The sequence below is a fragment of the Pristis pectinata genome, chromosome 28 (genome assembly GCF_009764475.1).
Source record: "Pristis pectinata isolate sPriPec2 chromosome 28, sPriPec2.1.pri, whole genome shotgun sequence".
NCBI classification, from domain to species: Eukaryota; Metazoa; Chordata; class Chondrichthyes; order Rhinopristiformes; family Pristidae; genus Pristis; species Pristis pectinata.
In genome coordinates this window covers 6682515-6703129 of record NC_067432.1, presented here as the reverse complement: position 1 = coordinate 6703129, position 20615 = coordinate 6682515, and the positions used below count along the sequence as shown (strand labels likewise).

Here is a 20615-nt window from a genome sequence, read left to right as displayed (position 1 = left end):
CTTTGGCCCACAATATTGTGCTGACATAGCTAATCCCTCCTGCCTACAGAATGCCCATATCTCTCCATTTTCCTCTCATTCATGTGCCCGTCCAAGCCCCTCTTAAAAGCCCCCAATGAATTTGCCTCCACCACCCTATTAGGCAATGCATTCCAGGCATCCACCACTCTGAGTGTAAAAAAAAGTACCCCTCACATCTGTTCTGAACCTATCCCCTCTCACCTTAAATGCATGCCCTCTGGTATTGGATCATTCAATAATGGGGAAAAAGATATTGCTTGTCCACCCTATCTATGCCCCTCATAATTTTATACACTTCCAACAGATCACCCCTCAGCCTCCACCGCTCTAGAGAAAAGAGCCCAAGCTTGTCCAGCCTCTCCTGATAGCACATGCCCCCAATCCATGCAGTATCCTAGTAAACTTCCTCTGCACCCTCTCTAAAGCCCTGACATCCTTCCTATAGTGAGGTGACCAGAATTGCACGCAGTACTCTAAATGCGGCCTAACCAGAGTTATATAGAGATGCATCATAACTTCTTGTCTCCTATACTCAGTACCTCAATTAATGAAAACAAGCATTCCATAAGCCTCCTTAACCACTGCATCTAGCTGTGTAGCCACTTTCAATGAGCCATGGACTTGCACCCCAAGGTCTCGCTGCTCTTCAACACTGTCTTGCCCTTTAGAGTGTACTGCCTCGTGACATTAGTCCTACCAAGGTGCAACACCTCACATTTATCCGGGTTAAACTCCATCTGCCATTTCTCTGCCCACATCTGCAACTGATCTATATCACACTGTATCCATCACCAGTCTTCTACACTATTCACAACTCCACCAATCTTGGTACAGTCTGCAAACTTACTAACCCACCCATCAACATACTCATCCGGGTTATTTATGTACATCACAAACGGCAGAGATTCCAGTACAGATCCCTGCAGAACACCACTACTCACAGGCCTCCAACCTGAATAAGTCTCTTCTACCACCACCCTACGTCTTCCTCTGGATGTCTTCCCTCTGCCATTTGAACTCGGGCTGGTGATGTTGCGCGGCTTTCACTCTATTGGCAGCAGGTTCCATGTTCTGGAAATCCACTCCCTGAAACCCCCCCTCCCCTTGATCACTAACCACCCTTAAAAAAAAATTGGGACTCCGAGCCAAGCCTCTGCCCAACTCTTCCCTGGCTGCTCTTGCGTGCTCTCCACCCCTTCTTTTCCCCCTGCCCCACTCCCGTGAGATCTCTCCACTCACATGGAAGTCTAGGCTGATGTTCCAGTGTAGTTATGTTGGGTATTCGAGTAGTACAGCACAGAAACAGTCCAGTTTATTGTCACGTGCACAAGTGTAGTGAGGTATAGGTACAATGGAAAACTTGCAGCAGCATCACAGGCACTTAGGTACAGACAACACACACAACATTGATATAATTTATATTTGACATTGGGTGGGGGGAAGACTATTTGCACAAATGTCTTGTTTTGCACGATCAGAGACAAGTTCATGGTAGTGCAAGAGGCCTTCCATTGCCGAGAAGGGTTAGGGTTGTACAGGTCGGTTCGAGAACGTGATGGTTGTAGGAAAGTAGCTGTTCCTGAACCTGTTGGTGTGGGACTTCAGGCTTCTATACCCTATGGCCCACTGTGTCCATACAAACCATCATGTATCCACGTAGGCTAATTCCACTTTTCCCGCAATTGCTCTGAGCCTTCCATGACTTGACATTTCAAGTGCTTGTCTAGATACTTAAATGTTGAGAGAGTCTCTGCCTCCACTACCTGCTTGGGCAATGTGTTCTGGAGTCCAACTACCATCTGGTTTTTAAAAAAAAAATTCTTTCCTCCACCACTCCCACCCTAAACCTATGTCCTCTAGTTTTTGACACCTGTTACAGGGGATAGTTTCCTGCTGTCTACCCTGCCTTTCCTCCTCATTATTTTGTTTACCTCTATCAGGTTCCCCTCAACCTGCTCCACTCCAAGTAAAACAAACCCAGTCTCTCCTTGTATCTGAAACCCTCCACCTAGGCAACATTCTGGTCAATCTTCTCTGCATCTTCTTCAATGCAGTCACACCCTTCCTGTAGTGTGGTGACCACAACTGCCCACAGTAGTCCAACTATGGTCCAATGTTCTGGCAATACAAGGCCTTGTCTTCTGTCTTGGGGGAGCATTAAAGATCCCATGTCTTTAAGACCAGAGCTGTTCTCCCTGATGTCCTTGCCAACATCACTAAAGTGTTAATTTTGTTGAAGGTATTTCCTACAAGAGTGCCTCCCATTCAGATCTGTATTTCACTGGTGCTGCACTGTTCTGGGGCATGGTGAGATTGGCAGATATAAAATAAGAATATAAATACCTCCCACTACTCTTCAATGGTCTTCTCAAACTATATCATGTTTAATCTTAGAAAAAATTAGGAGTGGCACTGTGGATTCTTCGCTTAAATTTGAGGAAGTTTGGAGTCCATTCATTCGATATTTTCATATGATATAGATCTCTTTTCAATAATCTTTCCACTTAGAGGAGTGGAGTTGACGACATAATAATGCTCTTTGCTTATCGAGAGATGTCGGTCCAGTATTTTTTCTTCTGAAATTTATTTCTAGTTTGTTTCGTTTTATTACTTACAATTTTTTTTTCAACTTGGGATTTTTTATTTAATCTTTTTCTTTCTTGTTTTGATTTTTTTTGTAATATATTCGTTTACTAAGAAACAATGGGGCTTAGAATATTTTTTTATTCTTTTGGCTATGTCATGATTGTCCTCCCGATCGCTTTGTATTACGTGTATAATTGCCAATGTTATGTATTATTCTGTATTAATCTGAAAATAAAAAGATTGAAAAAGAAAGGATGCAAGTGCTGAACCAGTTACTTCAGACCATGTGATCTGTTGTACCCAACAGTGTTGAATCCCGAGGGCAAGCTCTGCATTTACTTTGTTATTCAAGCAAATAATTGGAGTCTCTTTAACTGTGTAACTTAAATTATTGATCCATGGAGTGACATTTTCTAAGTGGCTGGATTATGTTTATTGATGAACTGCATTTTGGAGTAATTTAATGTTCATGGATTTTGGTGCCATTATTGAGGCTGCTTTTTAAGTGAATTGTAATGCTGAGGTTACACACCAAAATTTCTTGGGCATGCTGTTGGGGGGATTTCTCCCCTCTTTTTGGTGGGGGGGCGAGAGTCAGTTAATCGATAGATCGAATGCTGAGGAAGACGGTCCTTGAAACCTGTGTTAGGTCCTTAAATTGGCATTCTAACACACTTGCAACTAACTACCCTTGCTGAGTAAGGTATTTGTGTGGAGCTGAGAGGTAGGTTTTGCCATGCTGGAGTGCTGAAGGTGTTTGGCCATTTGGTTTTGCACAGAATGAAAACAAGTCACTGGGGGCCAGGGCACCAGTATTGGATTTGAGATGCACTGAAAGAGTAAATGCCATCATGTTAAATAGACTCCTGGATATGGATGTCACTCTTAGCTCTCATAGGTTTAAGAATAATCCTCATTCTCTTCCTAAAAGACTTGGGCTGCTCATTCACTTAGCACACTAGTCTCCCTTGGGTTGGAATATTGTGGTCCCCACCTTCCCCCAGTGAGATGTCGGCAGGTGACCACCCACGTGTGCAGTGCTGAGCACATTCCAGGACCATGATGTTTGAGGTCCCCGTCCACACCATCTGCGATCTGCCACCTCTGGGCCATGTGGCCATCTGACTGTGCAGGAGTTTGCTGAGATAAGGGTTTTTAATTTTCGATTCGGCCCCTTGGGAATTACTTTGTGGATCTGAATGACTTGCCAGCCTCTGTCCTCTGTTTGCATACCTCAGTTGTATTAAAGCCCTACAATACAATGCAGTAGTGTGATTATTTGATCTCTGATATCCTACCCATCAGATGGTATTTTAGTGAGAGCCGGGCACACAGGTTGCCCAAGTGGTGGTGATATCTTTTTCTATTCATTGCATGCTTGTGCTGACTAAATACTCTATCCCTGGGTGTACAAGAGCCAACTAGAAGCTTTCTTGCTGACTTAATGGGACTAGCTTGGGTAGGCAACTTGGTCGGCCTGGGCAAGTTAGGCTGAAGTTTCTGTTCTGTATAACACCATAACTCTGACCCTAATGTCTTGCCATTTAAATATTTGTTACAGATAAGTGATTACAGAGGTCTCTCTATTTGCTGATCAATTGGCATTTTAGCACTTGAAAAAATAAGCACCCTATTGATCCTGGAGTTGAAATTATTGAATTGCAAACAAGCCATGTGCCCTGTCTGAGCACCTGATAAAGTGGGACAATACCTTTTTACTATAGGATTTATTGACTTGATAATGGTTCCTTTCCAGGCCTGTTTCAAAAAATAACATGCATCTAAATGGCACAGTTTTATTTTAGAACTAGACGAGTGCTTACGATGTAGTTGTTGTAAGATAGGAGACTAGCAGCCAATTTCTACATAGCAAGATCCCACTAACTGCAGTGGTAGTATTGACTGATTTTGTCAGGATATCTGGGGTAGCTCGCTCCCCTGTGACACTTCATAATGGTGCTCTGATATTCAAAGGATTTCATTCTTCTGTGGATGTAAATCTGAGTTTTTATGTCATGATTTTGTTTTTCAGAGCTCAAAAAATAAAGGCTAGAAATCTGAAATAAAAAGCTGAGAATACTAGAAATAAACAGGTTTCATCAGCCTCTGTTCCCTCTCCACACATGCTGACTGACCTGCTGTGTATTGCCAGCACTTTCTGTTTCTGCGTTGTGCCTGGTCACGAGTGAGCCCCTGGTCTCTGTGGCACTGGCTTTCATCAGCTGATACTTATAGGACTTTGAAGTCCGGGAGCTTTGATTCTAGCCCTGTGGTGCTTCCAACTAAACATGTAATGCCTCAAAGTTACCGTTCGAGGCAATGAGAAAAATGTGCCGATGTGGTGCTGTCAGTTTAACTCCTGTCAAATTGCACCTTTTGGATTCTGGGAAGATCCTGAAATTTATGCCCATCCTCATCTTCCACATGTCTATAATTCACTTTTAGCTCCAGTAGTCTAACCTCTTGCCTTCTGACAATCTTGGATTTAAAAACTGTTTGAGGAGCTGAGATGGGTGGTTGAATCTGTAGTAACTCTGGTGCTTGCTTCTGCTACATTACCGGTATTTGGGTATAACTCAGGTGCATGATATTGAATGGTAGAAGCTGCCTTTTAGATGCATTACCCTCCTAATTGGTTTGTCTCCCATGGTTAAATCATCTTTCAAATTAAATCTAACTATTTATTGTGGCACAAGTAACCAAGTATACCATTAGCAAAATCTCTCGGTATAATCTGTGTGACTTTCTGTGGGATTAAAGGTCTGCAAAAATACAGCTCCAGGTCTAAGTTGTGTGTGTGAAGATAAGTCACCACATGGGAACCCTTGCACTCTCTTGCCCATCCTCTCGTACTGACAGCCGCACCCATGAACTGTTCTCCTTTTTAAGTTTGTCTGGTGTCTCTCTCCCCAGGTGAAAGAGCTTGTTCTCGACAACTGTCGTTCAAATGAAGGCAAAATTGAGGGCCTCTCAGATGAGTTTGAAGAATTGGAATTCCTTAGTACGATCAACGTAGGATTATTGTCAGTCGTGAACCTACCCAAGTTAAGCAAACTAAAGAAGGTGGGTAAAGGTTTGCTAGCTGCTCCTGGAACCTGCGGTTTGCACCTGTGTCAGTTAGACTGACGGAATATTTACCCAATTCCAGGGTAGGTGGGTGTTACAATTATCTCAGAACCAAATTTGAAGCAACAGTAACCACCTCGTATTGCAGTTTGGAAATCTTTGTAGTTAAGCCTTTCTAAGTTTTCCAGTAAATATTCCTATTGATGCTTCACCCGGTGCTTAAAGCACCCTCCACATGTAGACTTTAAAGCTTTAGAGGTGGTTCTTCAGCTTTTTAATTTTCATCTCTTGTTGAGGAATAATGTGATGGTGACCAATACTGGGCTGCGCCCATTAACGCAACAAACAATGTGCTGGAGGAACTCAGCGGGTCGAGCAGCATCTGTGGGAGGAAAGGACCTGATGCAGGGTTTCGACCCAAAGCGTCAATAATTCGTTTCCTCCCACAGATGCTGCTCGACCCGCTGAGTTTCTCCAGCACATTTTGTTGCTCCAGTTTCCAGCATCTGCCGTCTCTTGTCTGCGTAGTCTTAATGGTGTAGGAAGCATGTGGCCTCTCAAGTTTGTATTGGCTCTTTGTAGATGAATTAGCAACTGTACATCTCAACTGTCACATTTTCCATAAGGTAGAAAGTGTCCACTTCCTGCTCATTCTAGTTGGTCTCAAAACTCAACAAGTTTCTCCATCCTATTGAGTTTCACTAAGTATGGCAGGTGCCATCATTCCCTTGATTTTTCCCTCAATCTCCATTTACGGTCTCTGTAGTACTGAATTTTTTGGCAATGAAGGGTCTGATCTGTCTACCAGTATGGGTGGATGTAATGGAGGAATGAATACACAGTAAATTCTTTAAAATCCATGGTGCCTGGAGTGGGCTCCATGGGCCACAGGACCCTTGCTCCAGATACTCAATTTTGTTTAATCAAATTCGATTTATTTTTTTTTTGTTAAATTAATGATGCAGTCTTCCTGTTTTATGCCCAGCTCGAACTAAGTGATAACAGAATCTCGGGAGGTCTAGAAGTATTGGCAGAAAAATGTCCGAATCTCACACATCTCAACCTCAGCGGCAACAAAATAAAAGATCTCAGCACAATAGAACCTCTGGTGAGTAACCCTGAATCCGAAGTTTGGAGATTGTAGCATTAGATATTTGCACATGCTGTTCCAGGTGGTCTAATGTGTGGAGCACCCTTCCCAATGTACCCTAACTGGATGAGGGCTATGAACTTCGATTAGTTCTGCTTTGTCTCCTCTCTCGGCTAGCAAGGTTTAGGAGGATGTGGTTTTATATACACTTTGTATCTTCAATGGTTTGTGAAAAGATATCAGGTGAAGTTTTTACCAAATGGCTTATTGACAAGTTTTTTGCCTCTGATGTTTGCCAAAATAACAAGCTTGAATTTTTGATTTGGTGTTTTAAACTTGCTTTGGAACATTAAAAACATTTCCCAGAGTTGTATGTTTAAAAAGTTGAGACCTTATAAAGATCAAATAAACCTGCTAAAATCATATTTTTATTTAAACACGGACCTTTTGCAATAATTTGTAGTCTTACTTTGCCATGGAATTGCTGATCTGTTGTACCACAACTGAGGCACAGATGTGTGACCTCTGTATAGTCCAGAAGTTTTGCCTCTTGACTACTTAACTTGCGCTGTGGTAATTCTTGGAATCACGTAGCACTAGAGAAATCTCTTTGAAAGAGTTAACTAATTGATCCCATAGTCAGTCTCTTAAAGTTTCCAACTACATTATCTATTTCCCTTGCATGGTTATTTATTTCTATAGATTGTGACCATGGGAGACAAGAATTAGGAAGTTCATGGGTTGCATCTAAAATTTTTCACACTGACATCCAGCACTGATTGTAGGCTGGAGTTTTGAAGAATTTGAATTGTCTCGTCTGTGATCTACATTTAAACCTCAGGCTTTGTTGTTCCCTATACTTTTGTTACAGAAAAAATTGGATAGCCTGAGGAGTCTAGACCTTTTCAATTGTGAAGTAACAAATCTAAATGACTACAGAGAAAACGTCTTCAAGTTTCTTCCGCAACTGACTTACCTAGATGGATACGATCGTGAAGATAAGGAGGCTCCCGATTCGGACACGGAGGCATATTTGGAGGGGATAGATGATGACGAGGAGGATGACGATGGTACTGTTTTAACTTTGATTTTTGAACTTTTTTTTGCAAGTTTGCCCCAGTTTTTTCCTGAAGGTGTAGACTTGCTGTTTAGTGTGCCTGTGGTAACACCTGTAGTGAGAGGGATTTTGTTCTCTATGTTCCTGAACTAACTTGCCAGTTGTACCTTGAGAAAGGGGTAGAAATAAGCCTTTGAGCAGCCTATTTGGGAAACACTGGGGAAATCCCTCTTTGGTTTGAATGGTGTTAAAACAAGCAGAGGAAGTCAGAGTAACTGTCCATTTAACCTACTGACCAACTCCATGCTGCCTGCGGGGCCAATCAGTATTTGTGTGACGACCCAAGAGACTACAAATGCTGGAATTTGGAGCAACAAACAATCTGCAGAAGGAACTCAGTGGGTCGAGCAGCATCTGCGTGTGTTGGGCATGGAGGAGTTGTTTTGGGTTGAGACCCTGCATCAGGACGGATCAATATTTGTGGCCAGTTTCCTGTAGCCTGGTTGCCCCACACCTGTTCTACCCCATTCTCTGTTTGAGCAAAGCACGTTGGCTCGATAGCTAGGCAGATTTGCCTTTTGCATCCACCACGCAGTTGGTTTAATTAGCGTTCATGTTGTGTAATGCATTAGCTGCCCCTGACATAGACCTCACCAAATGTGATAAGGTTGAGCCTCCACTTTATGTAAGATAAGATTTCTTAGTCACATGTACATCGAAACCCACAGTGAAATGCATCTTTTTTGCTTGGAATATTCTGGGGGTATGTTTTCTGCAATTTTCTAAGGTAAGGAGATTAATACCATTTTGTTAAGAAATTTAATTGTCCTAGGCTTATATCAAGGATTATGTGCATGCTCTAGTCTCTACCAGCTTCAGAACCCAGTTGATCAAAGTAGGTTGTCTCCCCTTCGATTCCCAATTGTTTGCTATTCCTGTTCTCCACACCAATCAGTAATATTGATTGTAGTGAAGCTACTCACAGCACACTACATCTGGCATGGACTGCTCACCGTCAAACCTCTGCTCATATTTCTTTGCAGCTACTTCACAGAAACATCATTTTGTCCCATTACTTAATAATCATAATTAATAACCTACTGAATCAAAAAAAAACTGCGGATGCCGGAATTTTGAAAGAAAAGATATCAAAAGCAGTCAGCAGATCAGGAACATCTATGGAGAAAGGAATGGGGTCAGTGTTTCAGTTCGATGAATACTTCTGATGAAGGGTCAACGTGCTTGTGTAGAGGCCAGTTAACCTCTCAATGCACTAACCAGATTTGTAGTAAGTGGGTAGATGCATTGAGTAAAACAGAGAAATTCAATGGATATTTGTTAACATGGTTATATTATCAAAGTTGGTAATTGTGATCTCAGAATAGTGTGTATTTTTGTTTCAACACTGAAGGTGCTGAATCTTGACTGGTACCCCAGTTAATCTTTGTGTTATTTTAATGGTTACTACATGAGCTGGCAGGTGCTGCAGTGTATTAACCAACAGACCAGAATTAGACCACCTTGTATTTCAAAAAATAGCACTTTAATTTAAAAGGGAAATCCAGGCTTTTGAAGTAAACCAGCGATAGAAAGGGAGAACAAAAAAGTGCTGCTTTTGGGTGCTTGTGTGGTATTAATTACAGTGCATTGTTACTTCAAGCAAATTCTATAAACTCTCTAACTTTGAAGAAGGAATGGGTACATGAATTTTTAAATGCTGCCAGATCAAATGTGTGTTCCCAAAAATTTTGTTTTATTGTTGATTCGGTAACTTAGACAAACGATGTAACCTAAGCAGAGGGTTAAGTTTTCAGTTGTTGAGATGCACTGGGTCTGTCGTGTCCTTGCACTGGTTACTAATCTTAGTTCCCTGAGCCTGTGAGTTGATCACTGGACCAGTGGAAAGACTGTGGCTGTGTTCTGTTCCATACTCTGTTCTGCCAGTTCTTAGATATCTTTTGAATCAGTTAATGGCAGCTGGCAGCAGTGTAACTACATGGAAACTGGGCAAATCTTTCCCAAACTGAACACTTACTTCCCAGCCGCTTTGAACCAGAAAATTATAGCCTTGATTGATTTTATTTTTATTGTTGTTCTTGACATATTAGCCACAGGAGCGGTCAGTGATCGGATACAATATTGTCAGAATCCAGCCAGTGTTCTGGTTATGCAGTGCCACGACACTGGTGAGATGATGACACGAGACCACAGACACTGGAGTCTGGAACAACAATCTGCCGGAGGAACTCTGCCGGTCGAGCAGCATCTGTACGAGAAAAGGAAATATTGACGTTTCAGAAGCGCTGCAACAGAGTTCAAGGTGCTGAGTTCCTCCTGCGGATTGTTTGTTGCTCCATTTAATGGTGATTTTGAGTTTATTGTTACTACACGCAATTTATTTTTATTTTTGTTTTTATTTATTCATCCTTGGGGTGCAGGCATCACTAGCAAGAGAAGCATTGCCCTTGAAAGGGTAGTGGAAGACTTGAATTGCTGCAGTCCTTGTGAGCTAGTGCGCTATAGAATCTCACAGCGCAAAAATGGGCCTTTTGGGTCCATCGAGCATCTATTTACACTAATTCTATTTTATTCTCTCTACATTGCCCTCAACTCCTCCCAGACAGTAGGGCAGTTTATGGTGGCCAATTAACCTACAAAACCCTACATCTTAGATGTTGGAGGAGACCAGGGCACTCATTTTAAAAACCCATACGGTTGCAGAGAGAACCTGCAAACTCCACGCAAGCAGCACCAGTGGTCAGGCTTGTACCCAGATCACTGGAGCCATGAGGCAGCGAATCCTCGAGCTGTACCATCAGGTCACCTGTCAGTATAGGGATTTCCAGGATTTTGACCCAGCAACATTTTGAGTTAAGGTGGAAATAGCAGCCCAGGAGGTTTTTGATTTGTACATAGAACTCCAAACCACTCCCACCTTCGTCTCCACAATATACAGTGAATGACAAACCAGACTTCTGATCAAGCTTGTTCATCTCCCAGCCACTTCTAGATACCGGGAATGCTCCTGTGTTTGTGTGTGTCTGTCATACTGGCTCAGTAGAAGGCCCTTCCCAGTCACCAACCTGTTCCAGGGGTGGGTGTACAAAGCTTTCTTTTTGTTTTTTTTAAAAAAGAAAGCGCATAGGGTTAACTTCGTTTGCTTCTGTAAATCTTCATTTGTAAAATTGTTCACATGATTGCAAAATCCTGCCCAAGAAGAGTAAAGGGATGCAGTTTCATATGCTCAGACTTTGGTCTTCTGTCATGTAATTGCTAGTTGTAGCAAGTAATGCTCAGCAGAAGCAAACAACGCTTGAACTGTAGTGTAATATACTTGTTCTGGTTGGTACATTGGTGCAAATGAAATGCACATAAAAGGTGAGGGGGTGGGGAAGTGATGGTACTAGTTGTGATTTGTTAAAATCTTGTGAAATTACAAGCATCTCTGGCCTTTGGACATTTTTTTTGCCAATGCATTTCTACAGCATTTGTCTTTTGCAGGGCTTTGTAATTGACCTGAATTGTCACTTGGGTGGGGGGGGGTGGGGAGTGTGGAGGGGTTGCAAGCTTGCTCTGCCTTCGGTAGTGTCACTTTGGCCATGTGTTTCGGTTACATTCTGATTCCTACATTGTTAAATGATGGTGACATTGTGGGGGAGGAGAGGGGAGAGACACAACTTCCACATAATAAAGAATGGGTTCATGGCAGGTTTTAGTTTGTCTGCCTTCTATCCTAACTCTTTTGAAGCATTTCTTGGGTCATTATCTATAATTCATTGTGACATAGTGGAGTCTGGAAGCCAGCTGCTTGACCTAGTTTTAAGAAAGTAGTACTCCCCAGTCCCTTAAGATCATTGAATGGTTCATCTGTCCAAATGTTCCACATTGTCCATGCGCTAAGGATATTTGGATGCCATTGTAACCATTTCATTATCAACGTAATGGCTTTAGAAGCCATTGGTTTCCATCCTTGCATTGCATTAATTTAATTGCCATTTTGTTTTTTTTTACTTCTTGCTGTGCAGAAGTTGACGAGGAAGAGTATGATGAGGCAGCTCAGTGTGAAGAGGACGAAGATGAAGAAGGGGAGGAGGAGGAAGAGGAGGATGAGGATGAAGAGGATGAAGGGGAAGAGGAGGAGGAAGTTGTCAGCGTAGAAGAAGAGGTATGATTTAATACAGCAGAGCCCCTACAACATGCCAACTCACCCGAGCAAAGATTTCATAGGCTCTAAATGTCTTGGCACCTTGAATATCCTCTTTAGTTTAGTTTGGGTTGATCTTGATATTTTCTTTTCCCCGCTGGGAATTCCGATTTGGCTTTAAGGCTTTGGGTGGGATCAGGTCACAGGGATTCTGAAGATTCTCAAATACGTACCCAGGGGAAGAATTCTTTGTTGTCGCAAATAATCAGGCTCTTCAAATTCAGAAGGGTGGGAGTCAAAATTAGTTTTCAGGGCAGTCTTTTTTTTGGATAAGATGTTTAATCTGGGGCCACATCTGACTGCTTGGATGCTTGTTAGCAATCGCATGGCAGCATTTTGAAAAAGAGCCAAAGAATATCCTTCAAAAGCAAAAATCTGTTTACATCTTGCTGCTGTTTATGGGAGCTTGCTGTGTATGAATTGGCTGCTACATTCACTACATTGCAGCAGTAATTGTTGAGTTACAAATGGCTTTTGAGATCTGGGCTTGTGAAAGTATTTGCATAAAATGCTGGTCTGTTTCTATGCGTAGATTTTGAGCAGTTAGCAAGGCAATAAATTTGTTGGTAAACTTGATATTTGGGAAACGTTAGTACAGTAAACCTTGGTAACCTTGATTCTTGACAGCTGTCTACCTAGTATTACCTGGCCCATTCAAATTCAGTTCTAATGTGATTGCATGTACTCAAAGTTTGACCCAAGCAAAAAAGTTTCAGCTTTTGGCATCTGAGTTTTCATCTGTGGTGCTCTCATTTTAAAACAAAAGGTCATGCTTCATTCTGTTCTTTGTCCTTTCTCTCTTCCCATGTTCTTCAAAGTAGTTTGTTAAAATTACACTCAGTTGCTGAAGCCCATTCTTGGAGGCTGTAAAAGTGACCAAATCTCTCACCTTATGACGGAAGATTTAAAGTCCATTTGTTTGCTAGTTTCTTTACACGTCTGGTGTCAGATTATCAAGCAGTCTTTTTGGATGGTGCGAGTCTTGGAGTTGTATTGCAGGGTGTGATTGGAGTTATCCAAATGCAAGATCTATACTTCAGCAGGAAGGCAGAGATTAATTTTCTCTGTCTAAGCAAACATTTACAGAAAGTGGGTGGGAACGCGAAAATTATCTTTTTTATTTCATAGCACCAGTCCCTAACTCAGCAGATAAAGAAGATTTTGCCTACTAGTTGATGTATTCTGTGTGTCATGAGCTTACAGCTTTGTATTTAATTTTAACCATAAGGTATCCCAAAGATCTTTAAAGGAGCATTATCAAATAAAATTTGACACTGAGCCAGAAGGAGATTTTTGGGGCTAGTAACCAAAAGCTTGGTCAGAGATGCAGGATTTGAGGAAAGGTTTATGGACAGAATTCCAAAGTTTGGGACATAGCTGAAGGTGCACCCCTACTCTCTTCTTCCCCCACCCCAAAATACTTGAATACTAGACAAAGTTGAAGGCCCAGATCCGCCAAGGATGGAGTATGACTTCTTAGACTCTTAACTCGAACATATTTAGAAAATTGCCCTGTAGAGCTTCTGTTAATTTTACAGATTTGGGTTCCTTCACACAATTTCTTTGAGCAACTTTAACAGTTCTAGAGAGTCCCATGGAAAAGGACTGGTATTTGTATTGTCTTACCATCTCTCTCCCAACATCTCAATTGCTCGGGTGTGATGAATTAATTGCAGAGGCACTTTCCATCCTCTGAGCAAGCACTGGACATTTTGTACATGGGAAGAAATGTTCTCATTAGTGGGAGAGCTTGTTGCTTTAAATGGTACGTTAGATGCCCTGGCGACCATGTGAACTGTTGAAATAGAGGGTGAATTCTTAACCAATAGAGAGCAGTCACTTTTGCCCAGGTCACCATTGTTGGCTGAGCCTTTGGCTGCTGAACCCTTGGGTTCTGTAAATCCTCAGCAAACCTCTAGCCTTTCCTCCTCCTTTTAAGACAGTCATTTATAGCTCTACCTCTTTGACCAATGTTTTCCTTGTTTGTACCAAACAACAGGCTCAATGGTAAAATTTTGTTTGGTAACACTCCCGTGGAGTTCCCTGGGGTTTCTTGGGTTGTGGCCTAAAATTTGTTTTCTAAGTCTTAAGGCCAAATCTCGAAGATGAGAATTTTACCAACTTTGCTTCCAGTTAAGAATTGTTTCGTGTTAATGGATGGGCTTTCTTTTGACACTTGTAGGAGGATGACGACGAGGACTTCAATGATGGTGAACTAGATGAAGAGGAGGAAGAAGATGAACAGTTAGGTGTGTACAGGGCTTTCTGGTTGCGATTAAGCATCTCTAGGTTATTAGTGGATTGTCATTGAGTCATACAGCACAGAAACGGCCCTTCAGCCCACCAGGAACATACTAACCATCAACCAAACAAAAAAACGTCTGGATTGGTTAAGTAGTCTGGATGGCTGCTGCCATCGCAATTACTACTAAGCTTGGCAGAATAGGAAAGGAAAGGGGTTAAGAGCGAGATACTTCAGGTAAATTTGAGAGCTTAGGGATATATAAATAGGAAATGCTAAAGAGTGTAGTCAACAGCTGAAAGATCCACAGAATTCCTCTCTGTACAAACATTCGATTTCTGAATTTTAGTTTTAATGCCATTGTCTCTTTGGGGTATGTGTCTTTGATTTAACAATCATATTTTCTGCCAGAATGAATAGTACACACTCCCTGCCCACAGGGATACACTGTACCGAGGTACCCACAATGTGTTGTGGGAGCTGCTACCACAATGTGCTGTGGAAATCTGAACGTGCTTGTCCCGAGGGTGGGGGTCAACTGAAAACTTCAGCTGACATTTTACAACAGGATCTAGATCAACTGGGAAAGTGGGCAAAGGAATGGCAGATGGAACTTAACTCTGACAAGTATGAAGGAACATAATTTTTGGACAGGGCATGACGTACACAGTGAATGACATGATACTGGGAAGCGTTGTAGATCAGTGTGTCCTCAGGGTACAAGTACATAGTTCTCTGAAAGTGGTAACGGTGTTAGATAGGGTGGTGAAGAAGGCATATGGCACACTCCCCATCATTGGATGGGGCACTGAGTACAAGAGTTGGGACATCATGTTACGGCTGCACATGATGGTGAGCCCACACTTGGAGGATGGTGCGCAGTTCTGGTCGCCATGCTGTTGGAAGGATGTGATTGAGCTAGCAGAAAATTATTCACGAATGTTGCCAGGACTAGAGGGCTTAAGTTTTAAGGAGAGACTGGATAGGCTGAGACTCTCTTCTTTGGAGTGAAGGAAGCTGAGAGATGACCTTGTTGTAGAGGTTGATACGATCATGAGAGTCATAGATAAAGTTTTAGACTTCCCAGGATAGGGGAGTCTCAAACTAGAGAGATTTAAGGTGAGAGGGTAAAGATTTAAAGGGGCAGGTTTTTCCACATAAAAGGTGGTGTGCATGCCAGAGGTAGGAACAATTACATTTAAAAGGGACAAGTACATGGATAGGAAAAGTTTAGAGGGATGTGGGCCAAACGCAGGCAAATGGGACTAGCTCAGCTAGGCACCTTGGTTATTGTGGATGAGATGGGCTGAAGGGCCTGTTTCCATGGTGTACAGAAACAGGTACCACAGGTAATAGAACTGAGGTGGGATTACCTTTAGTGTTCTTTCAGAATCGGATTTATTATCTCTGACTTGTGACGTGAAATTTCTTGTTCTGCGGCAGTAGTACAGTGCTATAAATTACAAAATTAGTGCAAAACAGAAGGAATAACGAGGTTGGTTCATGGGTTCTTTTTTGAAGGTTGCAGGGGGTTTGACAAGATGGTAAGGATTCAAATGGTGGCTTCTTGTGCTGGACCTTCTATAGATAAAACATTTGTTCTCTGATATTTAGGGGAAACGCTTGCAGGATTGGGAGTGACTCAGGAACCTGCATGGTGCTCAGTAGATCAAATGCCTCCCATCCCATAGGTTCTAACTAGTCTTAGCTGCTTCTCTTCTAATGCCTGGTGGTCTTTGCTGCTCTTTGCTCTAATAATGTTTTCTTCTTTCGGATCCCTTCCCCTCTCCAAGGAGTCAAAGGCCAGAAGAGGAAACGAGATCTTGAAGATGAAGGCGAGGAAGATGATTAAATTTCCAATGTTAACCTCTTGTGACTGACTGTTTTTACCTGTTTTCTCCCTTTTTCCAAACCCCACCCCGTTGTTGCTGTGGGAATGATGAGTGTAGGAGGAAAGCTCCCATCCCTTCTGCTCTGAACTGTCCTGGTGAAGTCCTGGTTCTTCTTCATTTGGGTGTTGTGAACTTGGATGTATGGCCCCTGTTGCAAACATGGGCGAGGCCCAAATCTGAATAATATTGTCTTTATTTTTGTTATGGTCGGCTCAAATGGCCATTTTAAACCATATCACAAATCATATCCACAGCAACATGTACCAAGTGGCATACTCTAAAAACAAAAAAGAAAGGTTTGTGTTGTGCAGAAAATGGTTGCCAGTTTTGGAAAGTGACGCTGACTTTTTTTTAAAATTGCCCCGCTCTCCTTTTCTGCCCCATTTTTATTTTCCCGGCTCTTGTAGGTGTGATGGATGTTTTCTGTAAATAGTGACCAAAGCTCACTTGCTCTTGTCCCTGACTTCCTTCCCTGTTTGCAGCTGGACTTCTGAAAATGGCACCCATTTAACTTGTAGTCCTAATTGATTGGTAGTGTAATACACCGTTGTAATAAAAAATACTACGTTTGAACCCCAATCTCCCAGCACCGTGTGCTACTTTTTGGTCTGTAATATATAATCTGAATACCGTAGAGGAGAAGAAACTCTGCAATTTATTTCCTCCTTGTGCTGTACACTTTGATGAATTTTTTTACAAGCATCCTTATGCAGAAGAATAATTATAGCATGTAGTGTTGAATGGGCATGTTTTCATACATTCAAGGGCATAATAATGCAGAATTGTATTTTCTTATCTTGGTGAAGTCAGTAAAGTTGACTAGGGGTGGGAAAAGAAATGCCTAGTGAATGTACAGACTTTTACTTTCATATCCGGGGTGACTATATTCCTAGTCAATATTTCATCTGTACAAAAGATTGCCGCAGTTTTTTTTCTCAGCAAAGCCAAACTTTTAGTTTTGTCTGTTTTTGTCATTCAACAGTTTCAATAAATCCTTTTTTATATACAGTTTTTGTGACTTATTTTGAGTGTTAGGGCTATCAGTGGCTGGATTAGTGTTTTCGGGGCAGGGGTTTAAAATGTTTGGGGCAACTATTTGTCTATTTGCAGTTGTCTCGGGCTGCGCACTTATGGGATTTAGCTGCAGACTCTGCTTCCCTTGAGCACAAATAAATGCAGTGTTGTAGTGCTGGGGATTGCTATCACATATTGATGTTCCAAGCTGCATTGTAACCACGTGTCTTGACAGCCAGTAGAATTTTGTGAGGTTGATTTCTGAGATGAATGTGGGGTTGTCATCAGAAGGAAAGATTGGGCTTGCACTCAATGGTGTTTCGAAGAATGAGCGATGATCTTGCTACAGCCCACAAGATTCTGGTTGGTCTTGACAGGGTGGTGAATAACTGAAGAACATTTTCCCCTGTTTTGGGGGGGACCTAGAGCTGGGGTGGGGCATAGTGTCAGAATAAGGGGTTGCTTGTTTAAAACCCAGATGAGCAGTTTTGAGGGTGGCATTTCTTTGAGCTTGCTACCCCGGAGAACTGTGGAAGCGAAGGATTGGAAGGTAGTTCTGGATGGAGCTGGAAAGCGATGGCCATAGATGGTCAATTAACTTCAGCTGACTGGCCTAGCGGTGCTTAAGTGTATAAAAAGGATGGCAAAGAAGCCGCAGTGTGGTTTTTGACTGTGGAACGTGGAGTGTAGCTGCCTCATGAGTGAGGGGACATCACCAAGGAGGTGTGTTGGATCTTCTCGGCACCGGCCTTCGGTTGTGATACTGGTACCAGGCAGGTAGGTGGTTGGTGAGTATTTCCCCTTTTTTATACCTAACTGAAATAAAGCATGGGAACGGATTGTATTACATTTCAAGGGGCTCTAAGTTTGGGAGGGGAGCTCGGCCCTGTGGGTTGCGTGGCTCGCTGTGTGTGGGAATCTCAAGGTGCCCCTTGTGGTCTGGATGATCATTCCCATGTGAAGTGCCTCTAGCTTGAGCGCCAGGTTTTGGAGCTTCGGTGCCAGCAAAAGGCACTACAGGTCATCCTCGAGGCTGAGAGTTGCAAGTTTTCAGAGGTGGTCAATTAGCTTGAGGAAAGAGTCGGAGAAAGCATGAAAGGCCACTAGACATGGGAAGGGAAGTGGTCAGAGTGCATCTTGCTCCAAAACCCTTTCTCTGCAGTGGAAACTGGTTGGGTGAATGTATCCCAAAGAAGTCCAACCAGAGCCAAGATCGCAGCACTGTGGGTGGCTCAGGTGCACAAGGGAGGAGGAGCAAGAGACCAAGGGTGATGGTAGCAGGAGGTTCAATAGTGAGGGGGATGGGTGTGCTTCTGTGGCTGTATTGATGGTGTTGCCTCCCTGGTGCCAGAGTCAAGGATGTAACAAAGTGGTCACAGGACATTGTAAAGGATGGTAAACAGCCAGAAGGTGTGGTCCACATTAGTACTAATCTCATAGGTAATGAGTGATGAGGTCCTGCAACATTAGTTTAGAGAGCTAGGGAAAAGATTAAAGAGCAGGACCTCCAAAGTTGTAATTTTTGGATTAGTTCTGATGCCACATGCCAGGTAGTATAAGAACAGGAGGGACGAGGTCATATGTGTGGCTAAAGGAATGGTGTAGGAGAGAGGGTTTCTGGATCACTGGGACTCTCTCTGGGAAAGGTGGGACCTGCACGAACTGGGTGAATTACTCCTGAACTGGAACGGGCCCAACATCCTTGTTTGCTAGTTGTGTCGGGGAAGGTCCATAGGCAGAGCGGACCTGTGTGTGATGAGGCAGGAATGTTGGCCTGAATTGTGTCCATTTTAGTGCAAGGGTTCTGACTAGAAAGGCAGGTGAGGTTGGGGTGTTAATCTGCATCTGGAATTAAGATATTGTTATGGACAGACGTGGACTGGCAACTCTTATGTTCCAGGGTATGGAATGTGGGGGAGGTGGGATCGTTAAAGAGGTGGCATTGAATTGAGGATGTGGCTGAAATGTAATACTGAATGGGAATGGTTCCATTGGTGACTCGTACTTTGCAGATAGTTACGTTTTTGTTTTGTCTGGTTATTTGCCTTCCATGCAGTCATAGAGACAGCACTGAAACAGGTTCTTCAGCCCTCTGAGTCCATGCCAACCATCAAGCACCCATTTACACCAAACCTACTCAAATCCCATTTTATTCTCTCCCATCAGCCTCCCTCAGATTCCTCCACTCAGCTACCTACTAGGGGCAGTTAACTTGATTACCCACATGTTGAGATATGGGAAGGACCCTGAGCACTGGGAGGAAATCCAAACAGTCACAGGGAAAACATGCAAATTCCACGCAGCACCAAAGGTCAGGACTGAACCCGCATCACTGGAGCTGTGAGGTGGCAATTCTACCTGCCCCATTGTGTCTAGGCAAATGGATGAGAGCTCTCAAGGCATTCCATAGCTTTTGGCTGGTGTAGGAAATGTATACATTACACTGGAAATGCACAACATTTGATGCATCTTTTGGAGAAGATTGAGATTTAAGGGTTTGGGTTGATGACCTCGTTATCCACAGAAGCTGCCTGACCTGCCGAGACTTTCCAGCAATTTGTCAATTTCAGATTTCCAGCATCTGTGGGGATTCTTCTTTCTACTAAATATTCTTTTGTGCACAGTCATTGGGTGGGTGCCCAATCGTTCTTGGCCAACTTGGTTGAACATTTGTACAACTTGTACTATTTTAGTTGATACTTCTGTTTTGCACATTGATTCCCTATCCCTGCTAACAAGCTCTTTCTAGTTCATAATTGCAGCCATTTGGGCTGGTTGACATTTGTGCACTGACACACCCATCTATCCCTTTCACCGGGCAATGACTCAATGTGCTTCTGTAAATGCCAATAAACTTTCCCTCAACATAAAACTTCTTCCACTGCTGCTTGCCCTACTTTTACAAAGAATAATTTGTGCAAGAAGCCACGTTCATGCTATAATTTGGGCACATGGAACTTTAAGTGGTGACAAGCCTGAGGACTGCATATTTGAGGGCTTCCAGTGCTGCTCTGTTGACAGCTGATCTTCCTGCACTTTGGATAGAAAGGTTTGGATTACTACAATGACGCTAACTTTCAGCACTGGTTATACTTGCCTGATACTGTAGTCGCTCAGACCTCGTCCACAATTGAATAAGGTGGTTCTCTTCCTTGCTCGATCTCTCTGTTTACTTCAGTATTAAAAATACTCAACGTTGGCCTGGAATGTACTCTGAGCAGCCACTGCTCTCTGGCGTAGAGAAGTGGATCTGCAATAAGGAGAAGTAAAAGACTGAATTTCAGAGAGAAAACTAGATAAGAATACAAGTGTAAGAATTGCACGAGGGTATCTGAGCGAGCTGCTATGTGAATGCTGCCAATAAAGTCAAAGTTGAGTTCATTGTCATATGCATGTATATTTATGCACAGGTGCGATGAAAAACTTGCAGCAGCATCACAGGC

At 42.7% G+C, this 20615-nt stretch overlaps 1 protein-coding gene across 3 annotated transcripts in view; it reads left to right on the top strand.

Annotated features, from left to right (window-relative positions):
* Positions 1-17166, top strand: part of anp32a (acidic (leucine-rich) nuclear phosphoprotein 32 family, member A) — a 33803-nt gene extending 16637 nt beyond the window's left edge. For 2 of the 3 annotated variants that reach the window (XM_052040524.1, XM_052040522.1), the window contains exons 2-7: positions 5521-5670; positions 6659-6781; positions 7635-7833; positions 11846-11985; positions 14207-14273; positions 16060-17166. In XM_052040524.1, the coding sequence (XP_051896484.1) occupies positions 5521-5670; positions 6659-6781; positions 7635-7833; positions 11846-11985; positions 14207-14273; positions 16060-16118 (738 nt within the window). In that variant the 3' untranslated portion in view covers positions 16119-17166. The remainder of the gene's footprint in view (positions 1-5520; positions 5671-6658; positions 6782-7634; positions 7834-11845; positions 11986-14206; positions 14274-16059) is intronic. The other variant, XR_007958330.1, reaches the window with a different exon arrangement.
* The last annotated feature ends 3449 nt before the right edge of the window (positions 17167-20615 follow it).